At 44.8% G+C, this 19454-nt stretch overlaps 1 protein-coding gene across 11 annotated transcripts in view; it reads left to right on the forward strand.

Annotated features, from left to right (window-relative positions):
• The window catches only part of FGGY (FGGY carbohydrate kinase domain containing), a 420251-nt gene that overhangs the window by 235895 nt on the left and 164902 nt on the right, over positions 1 to 19454 (forward strand). For all 11 annotated transcript variants that reach the window (XR_009049724.1, XM_057712523.1, XM_057712514.1 and 8 more), the window contains one exon: positions 6589 to 6692. Coding sequence is in view for 10 of the 11 variants with exons in the window: in XM_057712523.1 (XP_057568506.1) it covers positions 6589 to 6692 (104 nt within the window). In the remaining variant the exon portion in view is untranslated. The remainder of the gene's footprint in view (positions 1 to 6588; positions 6693 to 19454) is intronic.

The following is a 19454-nucleotide window of genomic DNA, read 5'->3' on the forward strand; positions in this document are numbered from 1 at the left end:
ATTCCTATATTGCTATGCACGCTCTAACCAGCTCTTTCCTGTACAGCACCCACTAGCCACATGTGGCTACTGAAATTAATTAAAATGGAAAATTCAGTTCCTCAGTTGCACTAGCCACATTTCAAGGGCTCAGTTGCCACCTGTGTCTGGTGACTGCTATATTGGAAAATGCATTGATCTAAGCCCTTCACATATGTTAACACACCTAACCCTTACAATAGTCCTGTGAGGAGGACACTATTATTCAAATTGTACAGCTGTGAAAACTGAGGCATAAAGGAGATAAGAAACTTAACCAAGGGCGTATGATGAATGAGTCCAGGTTTTTAAGCACAGCACTCTAATGCCAAACCCATATATTATTTTCTATATAAAATGAATCAATATTAGTCAAAAGAATAGAATTCAGTATCTTCTTGTGTAGAGACTGGTGTTTGGTCCTCTGCAGAGAAAATGCCTTTAATATTATTCTTTCCGGGAGCTTACAATTATTGAAGCAGGCTTTGCATACATGAGGCTGGTGGTCTGCAGAGAGCCTTCTCCCTGAGGACCCTATAAACCTCTTGGCCAGCTTGGTCAAACAAGTCATTTGATGGAATTTATCAGTCAGTTCATTCCTCCAAATGGCCCATTCAAGAGCCTCAAGTTGATACAGTCTTAGGTAACGTTCAAAATCCTTCTCATCCTTTTTTCCTTCAGAGAAGGTATCTGGGGTTGTTATTTTAAGAGCATCTTCTTCAAGGTGCCAATCCATCCAAAGCAGACCTTTTTTTATTTTACAAACATAGGGAAAAGACTTCAGACTAGAAGACTAAAAATCCTAGTTTGAGCCCTGCTTTTGCCTCTAAGTAGCTAAATAAACTTAAATAAGTTACTTTACCTCTCTGAATTCAGTTTCTTCACCTCTCTGAATTCAGTTTCTTCAACTGGGATCTCAAAATAAAATAACCCATATTATAGGATTTTTTAAAAAGCTACATGAAGGGTGCAGTGTTTAAGGATGCTTTGCAAGCTATAAAGTACTTTATATAGCTATAAAGTATGAGATAATTGTAGCACAAATGCTAGAGCTTGGGATGTTTTTCTTCTATACAACCCTTTAAAGTTTTCAAAGCAGTTGTGGCTTGATAAATTACAGGATGACCCACTCTTAATCATAACATTTGCAAAGACTCTTTTTTTCTTTGACATAAATAGATATTTAATAAACGTTTGAATGGAAAGATGGATGGTTGGTGGATGGGGCAGAGAGAGGGAGACAGCACAGAAAGGAAAATAAGAAGTTTTCATTTTTACTTTTAATTTTGCCTTTTTAATTTTGTGTTTTTAAAACATATTCCTTGATATGAGCTGTGTTCTTGTACATGTGGAAGGGGAGGAGTCATTAAATAAAAAGCCCTGAATTGATTCATTCACTCAGTAAGCTTGTTTTTCTGCTATTTGTTTTTCATTCAACAAAAAATGTATTAAGCAACTACCATCAGCTGAGCATTGTGCAAGTTTCAGGGAAAACCCAGTTGAATATCTCACAATTTTTTTTTCTTTTTGGTGCCTGTTTCTTCAGCTGCTAATTTTGCCCTTTAAACTTTCTGAGGAATGCTGAATTCACTGACACTTGAACAGTCATGTGAAGGGCCCCAGCAGTGCTGAGGGCTACGCTTGTCAAAACCCCATCTTAGGAATTGTTTCCTGATGTACACGTGAGGCCCACGATCCCTCTATGGATTGTGAAATGTGTTTATGCAGCAAGGAGAAAGCTCCTCCTCCCCTTTGTTGCTTTCCCTGCTTTGGACCTCTTTTTCTCGGGGTTGGCCCCTCCGAGCTCTATGAGGCCAAAGGGAAAAAGAGATATATCAGGGCTGGGATTTGTGTGGTCTCACAGGGGCGTCAGCTCTGCACCGCTCTTGGATCAGATCAGTTAGGCAAAGTATAGAGAACCTCTCTGGAGGGGAAATTGGACAAGACCTGCCTCTCACCGGTGCTGTACCAGCCTGGCTTGAGGTTTTCTAGGTCTCCCCAGGACTTGAGAACATAGGGTCTTGGGAGGGATTTTTTTCCTACCCTCCTGTTTCCAGGCAAGGAGACACTTGACTTAGTATTTAAAAAGAGTCACTGTGTATATTATGTACTGCAAATGGCTGGAAAAGAACCTCCGTTTGTGATCCATTTCTCTTCTTGTGGATGTGAGGGAGCAGTTCAGACTTTCAGGTGGTTTGTGGCAGAATCAGGGCTCAAACTTAGATTTTCAGACTCTAAACCCATGGCTCTCACTGCATGTTCCCTGGTGAACTGACGCTTCCAAATATATTTCCTTTATATAAGACAGTTATCACGTCATAAAGTGAGGGGTTCTAGGAAGAGTGGGTGGTTTCAGGGTCAGACAGAGCAAGGTCAAGGTGCCAGATCCTGGCCCTGGTCTTACATTTCTGTGACCTTGGGCAAGTTACTTTGCTTCTTCTGTGTATGTTGAAGGGAAGAAAGAATATTTATATTCTATAGATGTTGCAAAGATTGAGACAATATTTAAAGACCTTCATGCAGTATCCAGCCTTTCCTAGCTATCTGATATGTTTTCTAAAAATGTGGGAAGAATACAGCTGTTTCTTGAGAAAGAGTTCAGATAATATTGAAAATATTGATGGTGACAGTGATGGTGGTAGTGGTGACATAGCAAGCATTAATCAAACATTTATTTTCAAACATTTATTTTCAAACATTTCCTCCATATCAGAGCTACCATGTGATATTGTTATTTCCTTCATTTTATAGCAGGTCTTTCTGTCTCTAAATTCCATTGTTTTCATTGTAACACACTCACTGCCCTTGCCTTATATACCTGGGGCCAATAAAGGCAGTCATTAGCCGGAATTCCTTGAACTTACTTATAACTCTGTGGACCAGCAGTGGCCAACCCCTTTTCTGTCAAGGATCTCAGGATCAGTATCTTTAAGTCCCCAGTATTTTGAGATATACAGATAAGTAAACATCAACTACCTGGTTATTGGGTTTTTATCTAAGACCTAAGACCCAGCAGTTTGGAATCAGACTACTTGGACGTGATTCCCATCCCGGGTTCTGGTGACCTTCGTTCAGTTACTTCTCTTATTTATTTATTTATTGGTTGCGTTGAGTCTTCGTTGCTGTGTGCGGACTTTCTCTAGTTGTGGCGAGCAGGGGCTACTCTTCGTTGCGGTGCGGGGGCTTCTCAGTGTGGTGGCTTCTCTTATTATGGAGCACAGGCTCTAGGCGCACAGGCTTCAGTAGTTGTGGCACATGGGCTTAGTTGCTCCGAAGCATGTGGGATCTTCCCGGACCAGGGCTCAAACCCGTGTCCCCTGCACTGGCAGGCGGATTCTTAACCACTGTGCCACCAGGGAATTCCCCAGTTCAGTCACTTCTCATTTCTAAGCTTCAGTTTCCTCCTCTGTAAAATGAGGAAGATAATAACACCAATCACATTCAGTGGTTGTAAGAATTAAATGAGACACGTACAGAGACAGAGCATGCAAATAGAGCTCAGTTAAAATTATCTTGTATCTAGGGTTTATCCCTGTTTGAAAGCCTTTGTGCCCTGGATGGGGAAATGTATCACCCAGGATTTTCCAGAAAAATGTAAAGCACTCTAAGTACATAGAAAAGAGGGAATTTAATATGCAAAAATGGTGACCCAGATTATGAAGGAGCCGTGAAGGGCTATATTCCCTGCAAAACAAGCCAGAGGTCAGCAAAATGGAAGCTGTTGCTACCCCTAACGGGAGGGACATAGGAGGAGGTGGTGTAACCAGAGGCAAAGGGCAGTGAACATGGGCCGAGAGGGGAGCATTGGTGGCCCTGTCCACAGAGCTGAAGTCATGGAGGTGACACAGACACCAGGCACAGGGGAAGCAGGGGAGATGCACGCTGGCTCTCCAGTGCCTTCAGCCCTCAGATCTCCTGCCAGGGCTGACGTGGCATCTGGGAACCATGGGCTGCAGGGGCAGCCCCAGGATGCTGAGCAGAGCAGGGGACTTGGTGAAAGCCCACAGGCCCAGGACTCTTCCAGGCTTAGTCCCAGACCTCAATCACCTGGTTGCTGGGACCTAACTCCTGTGATAACACAAAACAGACTGCGATGACCAACACAAAGAGTTTAAAAGAGGCTTACTTCCTCCCCTGCTGGGCGTCTGAACAATAGCTGAGGTTCCCAAGTTGCTGTGCCTGAGAAGGTAGAATTTGGGGAAAGCGACAGAAAAACCTGAAAAGTTGTTGGCATGTAAGAGGCCTGTGAGTGGCCCCTAGATCCTGCTTTCTGGAAAGGCCTGCTTGTGCAACAGCCAGGGTCTTCAGTAGCTGGAGATCTGTGGCCTAAGGAGGCATCCCAACCCCGCCTTTCCCCTGGCTGACTCCCGCAGAACTCAGCAGAGACCCCCTCCTTGGGAACCTCCCTGAACCCCTGCAGGTGAGCTCAGCTGCCCTGCAGGTATTATTCTTGTTGTTGTTCTTCTTTTCGATTATTTTTTAAACGTTTATTGGAGTATACTTGATTTACCATGTTGTGTTAGTTTCAGGTGTACAGCTAAGTGGATCAGTTATACATATACACGTATCCACTCTTTTGGAGATTCTTTTCCCATATAGGCCATTACAGAGTATTGAGTAGAGTTCCCTGTGCTATACAGTAGGTCCTTATTAGTTATCTATTATATACATAGTCGTGTGTATATGTCAATCCCCTCTGGTAACCATAAGTTTGTTTTCTACATCTGTGACTCTGTTTTGTAAATAAGCTTATTTGTACCATTTTTTTTAGATTCTACATATAAGTGATATCATGTTTGTCTTTCTCTGTCTAACTTACTTCACTTAGTATGATAATCTCTACGTCCATCCATGTTGCTGCAAATGGCATTATTTCATTCTTTTTATGGCTGAGTAATATTCCATTGTGTGTATGTACCACATCTTCTTTATCCATTCCTCTGTCGATGGATGTGTAGGTTGCTTCCATGTCTTGGCTATTGTAAGTAGCGCTACAATGAATGTTGGGGTCCATGTATCCTTTCAGATTATGGTTTTCTCTGGATATATGCCCAGGAGTGGGATTTCTGGATCATGTGGTAGTTCTGTTTTTAGCTTTTTAAAGAACCTCCATAGTGGTTGTAGGCCCTGCAGTTTTTCTTGTCCCATCCTGAACCGAGCATTGAAATGCTCCATATAGGCTTCTCCCTCCGTCCCACGAGACCGTGAGCACCCCGAGGACGAGACCTGTCGTCTTATCCTTGTATCCCAACCATTGGTACTTTCGCTTCCTGCTCCATGGTGGCCACTGTGGTCCGTGCTGGGGGGCTATAAGCATGAGGCCGAGGCAGTGCCAGCTTCCTGCAGCTTTTATGGTTGAAGGAAAGGCAGATGGGCTGTGGTAATTCTACAAGTTACCAGTGCCTTGTGTGCTAGGGAAGTCCAAGGGGGTGTGAGAACGTGGACCAGGGAGCCGCATATTTCCTGGAGGAAGAGGGAAGCCTTCCAAGGAAGTGACGTTTGAGATAGGAAGGAATTGGAGTTCACCTGGCAAAGAGGTTGGGGAATGGCATTTCAGGCAGAGGGCGGAGCGAACGCAAAGGTCCGGAGGTGGGAAGGAGCACTGAGGATTAGAGATGGAGAACAGGGAGGCATGGCCTGGAGCCCATGAGGCCAGAGGGAGCTGGTCTCTCTTGCATCCCGCCTGTGTCCTAGTCGGCAATGTTTCCATGTTTTCGCCTCACACATATAAAACCCAGTATCTTGTTTTATGTGTAGAGGGTGCTCGTTGGATATTCGAATAAATGACGGACGACTCGAGGCTCTAAACAGTCTCTCTAACTGTCCCCTCACATTTGTAACTTCACTTGCCCGGCAAGTATCAAGGAACACAGTCTGTGTGAAGAAGCAGCCTGAGCTTATACCATTTATGGGAAGCTCTCTGCCACCTGGCATTCTTTCAACAGAAACTCACTGTCAGTCACTCTGTCCTTTACACCGAGAGTTCTAGGATGAGTAGTACTAAGAATGGTGACCCAGAGATGCCTAGAAGATCCAGTCATCAGACGGTTCTGTTGCCTTCGTCGAGGCTGAAATGTGATGTGTTAAACCAGATTCCCCGCAGCCCTGATCCCTGCTACCCGGGTGACCTTGGACGGGTCACTCCACCCATAGGTGGGCCTTCCTCCCTCCACCGATGTGTGGTGTTAATAACATCAACTTGACAGGCTTACTATAAAATGAGACTGTACATGTAAATGTTTAGCACAGTGCCTGTTAGCACAGTGCCTGGTGGTTCCTGAGCAGAAGTCACTGGCGGCTGTTGCTTTTCTGATTCTAATCACGGTTACTATTATTATTCCAGTGTTGGAGGCAGTACGCTGGCCAGAGTAGAGCAGAAGCAGAACGGCTTTCCCTGGTCCCCTCGCAGGCCAGGATGCTCTTTTGGTTTCTGTTTAAGACTGGCCTACACATGGAGTGCTTTCCCAATGTTGTTTGCTATAAACAAAGAGTGTTTTATGTTTGTTTTAGCTTTCTTCCCTTCTTATTTTTTTTTTTAAGAAGATTTTGTTTTGTTTTGCTTTCTCACAGGAGTGATTGGAGCAGATGTGAGGGGGCATGGCCTCGCCTGTGAGGGACAGCCAGTGACTTCACGGCTGGCTATCATCTGTGGAACATCTTCTTGTCACATGGGGGTGAGTCTGCCTAGTGCGCGAGGGTGGGGCCTCCACACTCGGGGAGGGACGGCCCAGCCCGGGGGGAGATCTGAGCTGCGGGCCCCTCCCCCCCCAGCTCCTTCCCTTCCTGCCCCTTGTGCTGTGTCCAGCTGAAAAAGCTCAGCCCTCCTTCCAATAGCCTTGCTTAGATTCGCCAGATCTTTTTCCAGAGGCCAAATTCTTAAACAGTGTGAAAAGCGTTGAGTCTGCCTTTGACATCACCCTGGCCAGAGGGCCGAGGCGCGAGGGGTGAAATTGGATCTGGAGATGGCAAAGCCTTACTCCCAGACGGCCTGTCCCTAGTGGGTAGCTGAGTCTTCTCTGCACTGGGGTGTCTGTTTTCCTTGGCCACTGAGCTTTCTCTCAACCAATATAAATCCATCTCCCTGGGAGCGGTCTGTTGATGTATAGAATCAGGCTGCATATCATGACTTCAAAAGAACACTGATAAGCAGTTTTCACTTTGTTAATTTTTCTTCCTGAATTAGTGGAAGGGCTTTCTCCAAGATTGCAGTTAAAATTTAGTGCCTGCCCTAAAATTTATATCTTCTTTAAATGCATGAGTCTGAAAGCATTCCATTTTGATAAGTACCCATTTCTACCATATTTTTATTTAAAAGTCATTACTCTGTTAAACTTAGATGGACGACTCCTTGGACTTTTCCCAGATGAGTAAAATAGAGGGGAGAGTGGGGGAGGAGGAGGAAGGCACATGGGAGGGAAGCAGGCGTGTGAGTAAGGATGAGAGTGGGATCTGGGATACAGTCCAGGACAGGATCCCTACAACCATGGAGGGACTCATGTGCCATGAGAAACTGTGTGTAGTTACCGTGGGGACCAGTGAGCTTTTTGTACCATGAAATATTTTGGTTGAGTAAATATTGATACCTTTACTTATCCACTGATCCTCTGCTCTTGTATCCAGGGCTATGCTAAATCCTGGGGACATAGGGATGACATAGGGCCTCCCGTTGGTGAGACAGAATGATAACAGATGTTACGGCACAAGGCCCCACAGTATAGATTTCAGATCAAACTCGAGATACTGAGCATCTAGCATGTGCCAGGCATGGTGGCAGGGGTTCTCACGTGTTTCAAAGAGGTGATGGGGCCACCCAACTGGTTTTCAATCTCACTTCCTCCGCTGCCTAAGGATGGGCCCTCGGGCAAGGCACTTCAGCCCTCTGGGCCCCAGATTCCTCATCTGTGAGATGTGGAGAGTCGTAGTATGTGTCTCAGAGTATTGTGAGGATGAGTGGAGGTGATACAATGTGCCTCACATAGAGTAAGCACTTTGCCAGGGTTAGCTCTCCATCACTAGCGCTGGTGGTGTTGGGCAGAAAGGACACAGTGGCTGCCTGGGGAGGGTCCAGGATTAGGGACAACCTCCTAAAGGGACAGTAGTGCTGGACTTCTTGCACGCCCTCCAAAAAAAAATTTCCTTCTGTTTGTTTCTGTGGATGAACTCTTAAATGGAAATTCTTTAAGTTTACAAGTCCTAGCCCTTTTCTTCCCCTCAGCAGCCCTATTGTAAGGCTTGGCTGTTACTGAAGGGAGAGATTGATGGAGCTCTAAGGCCACCTCTCACAGGAGGTGCCCACCAGGGCAGTCAGCCCTCATCTCCCCCAACGTGAGTCTACACTTGCTAGCTTGTCTTCACTGAACATTGTTTTAAACCTATTTAAATCATCTTCCACTTTCACAAGGACACATCTAATCTGTTTTCTCCTGTAAAGCCTAAATTTCACACATTTTTACCACACTCAATTCAGATTTATGAGCAAAAGCAAATCCATATGAACGTGAGTCTGTGACATCCCCGTGTCTCAGTTTCCTGGTTTCATAATGAAAATGATGCTGGCTTGTTGTACAGCAGCCATTTTACAAATTAAGCAACTAAGGCCTAGAAAAGACCAGTAGTTTTCCCAAGGTCACAAAGCTATTCAGCTGGAGCTGAAAACTCAGGTCCAGCTCCATCTGAGACCCAAGTGCATCCCCCTCAGTGCCTTACTGTGTTGTGCATGGTTATAATGTGCCGGTACAGGAGTGGAGAGAGCGTGGGCTTCAGAGTCAGAGAGGTGTAGGTTCGGACATATGCTTATTTTGGCCCTGTGACCTAAGGTGAGCTGCTGAAGTTCTCTGAGCCTCAGATTCTTCATCCATCACATTGAGGGTGAGGATGCCAGTCTTACAGGGTTGCTGGATAACATGAATTACGTACATACATCCCAGTACACAGTAGTCACTCAGAAATGGTGGGGATTCTTATTACACTTTCCTAGTGATATAAAAGGCTCCCATGAAGCAACTGTTGGGCTTTAACGCGTTTGATGGGCAGCTGCAGTTGGTTACAATGAATGAAGGCCATAAAATGCCAGTTTATTATGGTTGTGTTGTGCTGGAAATAAAGCCCCCCCCCCACCCCCCCACCCCCCCCCCCGCTTTGTACTTGGGAGTGGGAAGGGACCTTCTGGGCCAAGGGGATTCATCATCAGCTTTCGTGTTATGTGGTGAGGGCGAGACTGTGGTCACGCTGGCATCGGAAAGTGCCTTTGATCTGGCTCAGGTGCTGGGCACCCAGAGAGCCCGCCACAATCACAGCTTTGTGAGGTCTAGGAGAGGCGCAGGTCTGAGGAAGCACTCCCAGGGAAACTCAAGGACCCTCTTTGTTGTGGTTCTGGCAAATAAAGCCACCAACTGTCAGGAAAAATTCACCAAACAGAACACAGGGGCCAGAGGCGGGGGGTCTGTGGGCTTTTCAAAAAGTGGTTTCCAACTTAGTCTGAAGGATTCTCTTTCTTCCTGTCTGCTCGCTGCTGATGTTTCTAATTCAGTAGGTTGATTGGGTCAGAATTCCCAGGAATATTTTGTATTTGATCCAGGTTGCCTCTTTCTAGCTCACCCAGAGTGAATGAAGGAAGGAATGTCTGGTAACAAGTATTGGTACTTAGGAGTTGCCTTCCTTCACATCCCTGTTACTTCCAGGAATCTGGAGAAAAAGCCTGAGGTTGAACATAAGCCTTACTAATCAGGCCTTTGATATTTTAGAAGATACAAGTGTGGGCTGCACATTTATCTTCCTTGTAGATGATTTAATTAACAAGGGAAAAAAAAAAATACTGTTCTTTTTTTAACTGCATGAAAGCAGAGCTGCTTGTTCAGAGTTAATTACTACCAAGTCACCAAAACCCAAGATCATACCCAGCAGGGGTGAGCCAGAGGTTGGAAAGTCACGGGGTCAGATGGAGCTGATCCCTGCCATGGCTCCAGCACCCCTTTGCTCGAGCTGTCAAGTCAGGTCGTAATTTGGCAACTTGTCTTCAGTCAGCATGACAGTTGGAGAGAGGACCCTGGGGAGGGGGTGGGGAAGATTGAAGAGGTAAGGTTTGAGCAGAACAATAGTTGGTAAGAGCTGGGAATTACGTCTGCATCTTAAATCGCTCAGAACTGAAGTTTTCTCACAGTCTTAGATGAATGTAGGCATGGTGGTTCTCTCTCACGCAGAGGGTGTGGAATTTCAAAAATGTGTTGTTACGCTGGCTTCACCACTTACTGTGTGAGTTTAGGTAAGATACTTCATCCTTTAGTACCTGTGTCTTCCTCTGTTATATGTGGCCAATAGTATTTACTCATAATGTTGTTTTGAGGATTAAATGAGGTAATCTTTGAAAGCAGCTTGGCACTGTACCCAGCACCATATACCAAATGTGGTGTTATTGTTAAAAATGATTCATTAAAGCTGGAATGATTCATGTGACAATGGATTTGAATTAAAGACATCAGGATGAACTCATGTTGAGCTTAATGTAGATTACAGATGGATACATACAGAAATGTTAACACACACTTGTAGGTATGCAGGTTGGTAAACACACATGTGTTTCCTAGCTGTGACAGCGGAGGCAAACTAAAACAAGGACACCCGAGCAGCTAGTTGCTACAGGCACTCAGATCATGCCCAGGTCGTGGTTTCTAACACTGTTCTCCAATAAAAGGATCAAGGGTTCTCAGAGAAATGGTTGATTCTAGGACCAGGGCCAGAAATAGACAAGATGAGCCTAGAGTATCATGTCATAGCACTAGAAAGTAAGACAGTGCGCAAAAATAAATAAATAAACAAAAAACAAAACCTGCCTCCCCACCCCCCCACTCCCAACTGACGGGATTATCAGGAGCCAACCAAGGGAGCTTCCAGTGGCCAAGACTGTAACAATTTGAGCAGAATAATAGAGTGAATTGGGGTATAACCCAAACTATAACATAAATATTGAGTCCATACTGCATGTAAATAAATGAGCAGAAAAGACAGATCTTTCATGCAGCAGAATATATATATAGCTATTCCCCCCTCAAGGAGGTGGAGCATAGCTTCCTAGTCCTTCACAGCAAAGGAAACCATAAACAAAGTGAAAAGACAGCCCACAGATTGGGAGAAAATATTTGCAAAGGATGTGACTGACAAGAGATTAGTTTCCAAAATTTACAAACAGCTCATACAGCTTAATATCATCAAAACAATCCAGTAAAAAACAGGCACAAGACCTACATAGACATTTCTCCAAAGAAGACATACAGATGGCCAAGAGGCACATGAAAAGATGGTCAACATCGCTAATTATTAGAGAAATGCAAATCAAAATTACAATGAGATATCACCTCACAGCAGTCAAAATGGCCATCATCAAAAAGATCCACAAACAGTAACTTCCTCTTCCTTAAGCATAAGCTGCATGTGGTGACTTCCTTTCAAAGAGGACGGTACAAAAAGGGGGGAAAAGAATAATTTTACAGTGGAGAAATCTGACACACTAACTTCAGCCAGGTGATCAAGGTCAATACCAATAGTGATAAGTCATGTTGATAGTATGTACTGCTGATGTAGTGTGATGAGAATGGCACTTTATCTCTGTTATCTTCCTCCCAAAAACCCATAACCACAGTCTAATTAATCATAAGAAAAACATCAGACAAATTCCATTTGAGGGACATTCTACAAAATACCTGACCAGTAGTACTCTTTGAAACTGTCAAGATCATCAAAAAACAAGTCTGAGAAATTATTACAGCAAGAGATGCCTAGGACTTCCCTGGTGGCGCAATGGTTAAGAATCCTCTTGCCAATGCAGGGGACACAGGTTCAGTCCCTGGGCTGGGAAGATCCCACATTGCCACGGAACAGCTAAGCCTGTGCGCTGCAACAACTGAAGCCTGCACGCCTAGAACCCATGCTCCTCAGACAAAGAAGCCACCGCAATGAGAAGCCTGCGCACCACAAGAAAGAGTAACCCCTGCTCGCCGCAAAATAGAGAAAGCCCGCGTGTAACAACGAAGACCCAATGGCAGCCAATAAAGTAATTAATTAATTTAATTTTTTAAAAAATTTCATTTCTAATAGCTGGGGGAAAAAAAAAAGACACCTAAAGAGATATGTAATGTAGCATCCTGGATGGGATCCTGGAACAGAAGAAAGATGTTAGGTGAAAACTGATGGAATCTGAATCAAGTAATGTCTTTAGTTAATAATAATATATCCATATCATTCTTTAATTGTGACATATGAACTTAATGTAAGATATTAATGATAGCTGAAACTAGGTGTAGGGTCTGTGGGACTCTATACTATCTTCCCAACTCTTCTGTAATCTAAAACTCTTCTAAAGTTCAGAGTTCATTTAAAAAAAATTATTTCTTAAATCATTCACTCATTACCAAAACATTTTCTTGTGTTTGTCTGGCTAAGTACTAAGGGTATTAAGATAAATAAGATACAGTGCCATACCTACCTGCACTGAGAAAGACAGAGAAGAAGGGGGTGACTACAGTTCAGAGTGGTAATTCCGATGGTAAAGTTAGGACTGGAATATGGAGAAGGGGGACCACTCAAGCTTTCAGTAGACAGGGACGCTCTCCTGTGGGATGTGATATTTGCAGGAGTGTCATTTCTCCCACACACGGGGATGCTATTCCTGCCCACTTCAGGCACTAGATCCTGGCCTCACGCTTCTCCTCTTTGTCTTCTGTGTCCACAACACCCACAGCAATACCAGTGTGCTCCTAGATGGGATGTGGGTATTGCAGGCCCATTGGGAGAGCCCCACAGGAAGGGAGAATGTCACAGCTAAGAAGAGAGTAGGCAGGTTTCTCTGTCTTGGACTCTTTGGCAAGTGGCATTGGCAGAGGTCACTGAGAGAGGTGGACAGGGAAGGGAGTCCATAAGGCACAGGTAGGCCTGCTGTTACCCCTCCCAGTGAAAGAGCTGGGCTACTGTGTGTGAATCACCAGGACCTGCTGTTGTCAGCCTCCAGGACAGTGTTCTCAGGAGTCAGTCTCTCTGTACTGAGCCTTTCTCGGGGCCCTGCAACCACATGTATGGAAAACACACTGTATGCTAGGCATTGATGGGCAGGGAGAGGTTTGACATGGTTCCATGAGCCATATGACAGCTTGTGCACTCAGGAAGCTCAGTGTAGTCTTCTCCTGGCATTTGAGGCAGGACAGATCTATACTGTAGTGGACAGAGGGTGTTCAGTATCCCTGGTCCGGCCTCAGTCGTTATAAGGAGACATTAGCTGCTACCATTTATTGAGCACCTGCAGTGCCCATCTATTTAGCCAGGCACTGTGCTAAATCCTTTATGTCATGTCATCAGCTCAACAGTCCTGTGAGCTGGGCACCATTACTCTCCCCATTTCAGAAGTGAGGAAACAGAGGCAAAGAGCAGTTAAGTGGGTTACACAATGTGCAGGAAGGGGGGATGCGCGTCTGAGCCCTTGCTCTTCCCTTTCAGGTGCATAGCGTCACCCAAACGCCCAAGGGAGAGGGAGAGCAGACTTGATTGAAATATGGGCAAATGTTGGAGCAGACATCTCACCAAAGAAAAGATTTGAATGATGAACACCTGAGAAGATGCTCAACATCATTAGTCACTAGGGAAGTGCCAGTTCAAACCACAGTGGGATCCACTACATGCTGTTAGAATGGCTGACATCGCAGTGAAGATGTGGGATATTGGAACTTACATGCTACTTGTGGGAATATGAAATGGTACAACCATTTTGTAAAATAGTTTATCAGTTTCTAATAAAGTCAGTGTACACCTACCGTTTGATCCAGCTGTTCCACTCATAAAAGCATATGTCTGTACGAGACATATAGCAGTTTTATTTGTAATAGCCCCAAACTGGAAACCCAAGTGTCTATCAACAGTGACTAGATAAACTCTTGGCCCATCATTAGAATGGAATACTGCTAAGCAATCAAAGGAAATGAGCTATTAATATAAGATGCAGCATGGATTAGCCTCAAAATTATCATGCTGAGTGAGAGAAGCCAAACAGAAAGAGTACAAATTATGTAATTCCATTTATTAAAAATTCTAGGAAGTGCAAACTGATATATAATAATGGAAAGCAGATCAGTGGTGGCCTGCAGTGGGGCGGTGGGCAGAATGAGGGCCAGGAGGGCAGGATTACAAACAGGCCCAAGGAAACTCGGGGGTGATGGACGTACTTACCTTGATTAGAGTAATGTCTTCACTCGTGGGTATCTGCTGTGTCAAAATGTATCAAACTAGATGTTTTAAATATGCACAGCTTACTGAATGCTAATTATAGATCAATAAAGCTTAAAAAAAATACCAGAAAAAAATACCAACAGTGAGTAGTGTCTGCAGTCACTTATATAGTGCTTACTATATTCCAGGCACTGATTTAAGTGTATGTCTAAAAATTGTTTGGTCCTTATTTAAAAAATGGCACATAGTAGGTGCTGCATAAATACTAGTTGTCATTTCTTCCCTTCTAACCCAAGTTAATTCTCTAGCTACTCTGACACATTTTGCTGTTCCGCACAGACCAGTAGGTGTGGTTATTTGTGTTTTAATGGTATCAGCTTGTATCTCAGATGAAGCTGACTTGCCTAGTGGGTCGCCGTTAGTGGGTGCATGTCTTGTTGCCCTTCTCGGCCCATCCTGTCCGGTTTAGAGTTGGTGCATAATAGATGCTTAGTGACTGCGTGGCTGGATTGCTCCCCACACACATCCCTCACTGACAAGCGTGCAAGTGCTGGGATTTTCTGAAGTCTCCTTTCACTCCTTCCCAGTCCGGTGGGGCCGTCTTTCATCATCCGTCTCTGCTGAGTGGGGCCTGACTGACTGGGAGAAGTACCCCCGTGTCTGAGGTGCTCTCAGTCTGTTTTCCACCCCCACCTTACCAGGGATACCTGGAAATTCACTTGGCCTCTCTTGGAAGTGAGTCTCACTGAACAGCTTTACTTCAGTGGGGCCTGGGAGGCACAGCCCAGCCACACCTGCTTTCTCTTCTTTCCTCCATCATGCAGTCCTCGGAACTCTTCGTTCCCATCCGTCACTCCCCTATGCCCTTGGGGAGAGAACGGGATCCCTTCCCAGCAGCTCTTCAGGATGCACTTGGCTCAGGGTGGATCTGAAGCCTGATCTCTGTCCTGTTGGGAAAAGAGTGTTCAGGAGCCCTAGAGGCTTGTGCTCTACCCAGAGAGAAGCCATCCTCAGACCACGCCAGGTCGCTGGAGCTGCACTGTTTGGGTGATGACTGTAGCAGCTCTGTGTTTCACCCAGGCCCGAGCTAGAGGAACAAACCATGCCACGCATCGTTTCTTACAAGGGAAATGCAAATTCGAACCACAGTGAGACCCACTGCACTCTTGTCAGAGCGGCTGAAGTCCGGCGAGGATGGGGAACTGGAACTCTCACACCCTCTTGCTGGGAATGTGAAATGGCACAGCCACTTTGGAAAATAGTTGAGCAGTTTCTTATAAAGAAACTCTCACACCTTCTGTGCGATCCAGCCATTCCACTCCCATAAAAGCCAGGCAGGGCTGTCTGGTCCCGTGTTTCTGGAAGCCCATCAGGAACACAGCAAAGTCAGGTAACACAAGGCCTTTCATAAGGTCAGAAACAAAAGCCTCTGATGAGAGTCTGTCAGCTGGCCTGAGCCCAGCTTTCCACAAAAGACGGCAGCTTGCCTGGAAGAATGGCAGAAGCAGAGGGAGGAAAGGAAATCAGCAGCAGCAGCAATAGCAGCTGATACTTAGCGCATCACTATCATGAGCTAGGGCATGTGCGTGTATCATCGGGTCTGACCCTCATGGTAACCTTGTGCAGGTGTCAGCATCATCCTCCCATTTTATAGGGACTCAAACTCAGAGAGACAAAGTACTTACCCAAGTCACATCGCTAGTAAGTCCTAGAGATAATTTCTAACTCAGGCTGTCTGATTCCGCAGCTCACATTCTCAACTCTTCGCAGAACGATGTGACTGGGGCCGTGGATGGGTTGGTCATGCACGCGAGTATTTTGTGGGAATGGGTTGAAATGATTACAAGGCAGATCTCTTCCAAAGTCTGGTGAGGGCTGGAGGCAGCTCAACCACAGGGTTCTCATTTTCCCTCCTTCCTAGGCTTTCAAATCACTGCCTTTCAAGGGGCCTCCAGTCTAACGATAACAATGAAAATAAACAACGTCACTTGTCACCATCATCCCCCGGGTGGAGAGTGTTTTTGAGACTTCTTATTTATCATCTTCCCTGTTTCCCTGCTACTCTGTGGTCAAGTACTGAATTAGGCAATTTGAAGACATGTGGCTAACTTCCCAAATCACGGAGATGTTTTTGTATTCGTTTGGAAGAGCATGAAATGAAAACCACATTGATTTTTTTTTTCCCTTTTTCTATTTACCACTCATCTGCACTATGGGTGACTCCGATACTGTGGTTGTTGAGGGCGACCTAGCAGTGATGGAAGTGTTTGTGCTCTTCCAGCGAATGAGTGAGGATGAAAAAGAGGCTGAGACAGCCAGGGCAGAGACCTCACTAAGTATCAGCTACTGTGCCACGGGCCTCAACGCACATCACCTTATCTAGGCCTACGTACATGTTGTATTTAGTTCAGGGGTTTCAGAATTTTTGCCTTGTGGCTTCCCCCTTATTTTTTCATCCCCATCTCTCACTCTCCTTGTGTGCTCCAAGGGCCTCTTTTTTTCACATTAACTAAATTTTCATATTTTTTTCCCCCAGAGCCATCAGAAGTTTGGAGTAGTTTCTGTTCTTCCACTTAACCAGTGTTAGAACACCAGGAGAAATAACATCTAAGAGACCAAAGAGACCAGAAGAATCCATGAGAAATTTTTCGAACAATCAGTGTTGAAGGATTGAGGTTGAAACTCCCTTCCCTTCCTAATGAACAGGCTCCCTACTGCCAATAGGAAAAAAAAAAAAAAAAAAGGTTCAGTGTGAAAACCAAGTGGACACTTCAGCCATGTTATAGATTTAGGATATATTCAGTTGAAAAAAATGGAAGTCTTAAATCTCAAGGAGGTGAAAGTTGCTGCAGTGCTATGATGTATTTTTTTAAACTTTTTTACTGAAAGATAATTCACGTACCATAAAATTCACCCCTGCCATGTATTTTTCAAACCTGTAAAGAACTGAGTTCAGTGATGTTTGAGAAAGAGAAAGATTTAGTGCCCGTATTTTAGGTTATACTATGGAATGATACCAGCATATGGTCTTTATTACTTACAGAAGTAACGGAAAGATACCACAAAGAAGTAAATTTCCACTTGCTTGCACTTGGGGTAGCACCTGACACATAGCATGGGTCTAGTAAATACTGGGTTGATAGATGGGCAGAAGGACAGACAGAAATATACTGGGTAGCAACCATCACGGTTTGTTGAAGAACAAATCATGCCATACCAGTTTGGTGTTCCTTTTTTTTTTTTTTTGATGGGTTGACAGGCTGTGTGGTGAATAAAGGGGGATCCAGCATCTCAGCTCTGTGGTCTTCAGGTAAGGCTTCCTTGATGAACTGACCCTTCCCACTTGACACAGCAGTTTGGTCCATTCAGTCACAAAATCCGTCCACCTGAGAAGTGATTTTTTTCACTGAATTATGCCTTAAAGCAGGCCATAAGCAAAAACATAAAACTGATTCAAAAGTATTTGTATCATCCAATTGCCAAATTTGTGTTTGGGCTTTCAGCCCTTGGTTTTAGCCTTGTGTAGAGCCAGGCAGAGACTGAGCCTTGATTCTGCTGGTTGAGGGGACGTTTAACTGGAGGGTGCTTTTGAATGATCAACTGCCCAGTAGCTGCTTGATGTAGATGGGTCACAGGGCCACCCTGACTCATGTACCTGCCAGCTGCCGACACGTGAAAATCCACTGAAAGTTCCTCAGGTTTCCATGTGTCCCTGTAACTCTTAGCTGAGAGACTAGCTATGATCTTTTTTTGTTGTTGTTAATTATTTTTAAAATTTATTTATTTTATTTTATTTTTATTATTATTTATTTATTTTGGCTGCATAGGGTCTTCATTGCTGCATGCAGGCTTTCTCTAGTTGTGGTCAGTGGAGGCTACTCTTCGTTGCAGTGCTTGGGCGTCTTATTGTGGTGGCTTCTCTTGTTGCGGGCTCTAGGCACGTGGGCTTCAGTAGTTGTGGCACGTGGGCTCATTAGTTGTGACTCTCAAGCTCTAGAGCACAGGCTCAGTAGTTGTGGTACACGGGGTTATTTGCTTTGCAGCATGTGGGATCTTCCCGGCCCAGGGATCGAACCCATGTCCCCTGCATTGGCAGGCGAATTCTTAACCACTGCGCCACCAGGGAAGTCCCAGATGAGCTATGATCTTGAAACACAGGGCTAGGGTTCTCTGGAATTAGGGAAATGGCCCATGAAAAAATAGAGGGAGCCCACAGAGAGGATGGCCCATTATATTAATATATATACTCATTCTTGTGCTGTAAGACATGGATTTGCATGGACCTACTTCGACAGACTTGTAGTGAAGATGGTCCCAAATATAAGCCTGATGGCTTGACTCTCCGGATTAAAATCTCTCAGTGAGTCTCCTGAATTGTAGCTGGGCACAGAGATCACGTGTGATCTAATCCCTACCCACCCTTGGCCTCATCCCCTGCTGTCCCTCACTTTTCATCCTTTATTCTAGCATGCACATCCCATATCCTTATAAGAGTTCCATGGGGCAAAGGTTTGAGAATAGAGAATATCCCGATTTTAGAGAGTTAATGCTGCATGTACGCAGTATATTACATAACAATGCCAGGAAGGTCCAGGGTAGCACCCATGTCAATCACGTTTGTGTTTCTATAGTAAAATTCATGGATAGGCATACTAAGTAGGTTAAATAGGTTCTACATAGCAAGCTGTTTATTCATTTTGCCATGCAGTGAATCATGAAAAATCTTTTGGTATTTGGAATGCTTTGGATTGAAGAAGTATATACTTCTTCTTGAAAAGAACCTGTGCTTTCTCATTTGGCCTTTAGACGTATTTTTTTCTCTGCCTGGAGTGGCCACATCAGCCTTCTACCTGGTGAGTATCATCACCACCAGAATCATCATCATTATTATAATTCACATTTATTGAGCATTTACTATGTTGTTTGATACTCCCAGTAAACTCTGGGATGGTTCTCATTGTATTATGATCCCAAATGTTCAGATGAGGAAACTGAGGCTTGGGGAGGTCACAGAGTGAGGAGGAGGTAGAATTGAGGTTGAACCAAACCTCAGGGATCCGAGAACCTGTGTTCGTAGTCACTGCAGTATCCTAGGTATGTGTCTTCCCCAAAGGTTAGGTGTTACTTCCTTGTGGTCCTCATCCCTTCCTGCAGCATGTTTGGTGAGTCTGGGCCTCCTCTGGGCCCTCACAGCTCTTTAAGCCCAGCTCCAGGGCAGTACGTACCAC

Source organism: Hippopotamus amphibius, chromosome 1 (assembly GCF_030028045.1).
Source record: "Hippopotamus amphibius kiboko isolate mHipAmp2 chromosome 1, mHipAmp2.hap2, whole genome shotgun sequence".
Classification (NCBI taxonomy): domain Eukaryota; kingdom Metazoa; phylum Chordata; class Mammalia; order Artiodactyla; family Hippopotamidae; genus Hippopotamus; species Hippopotamus amphibius.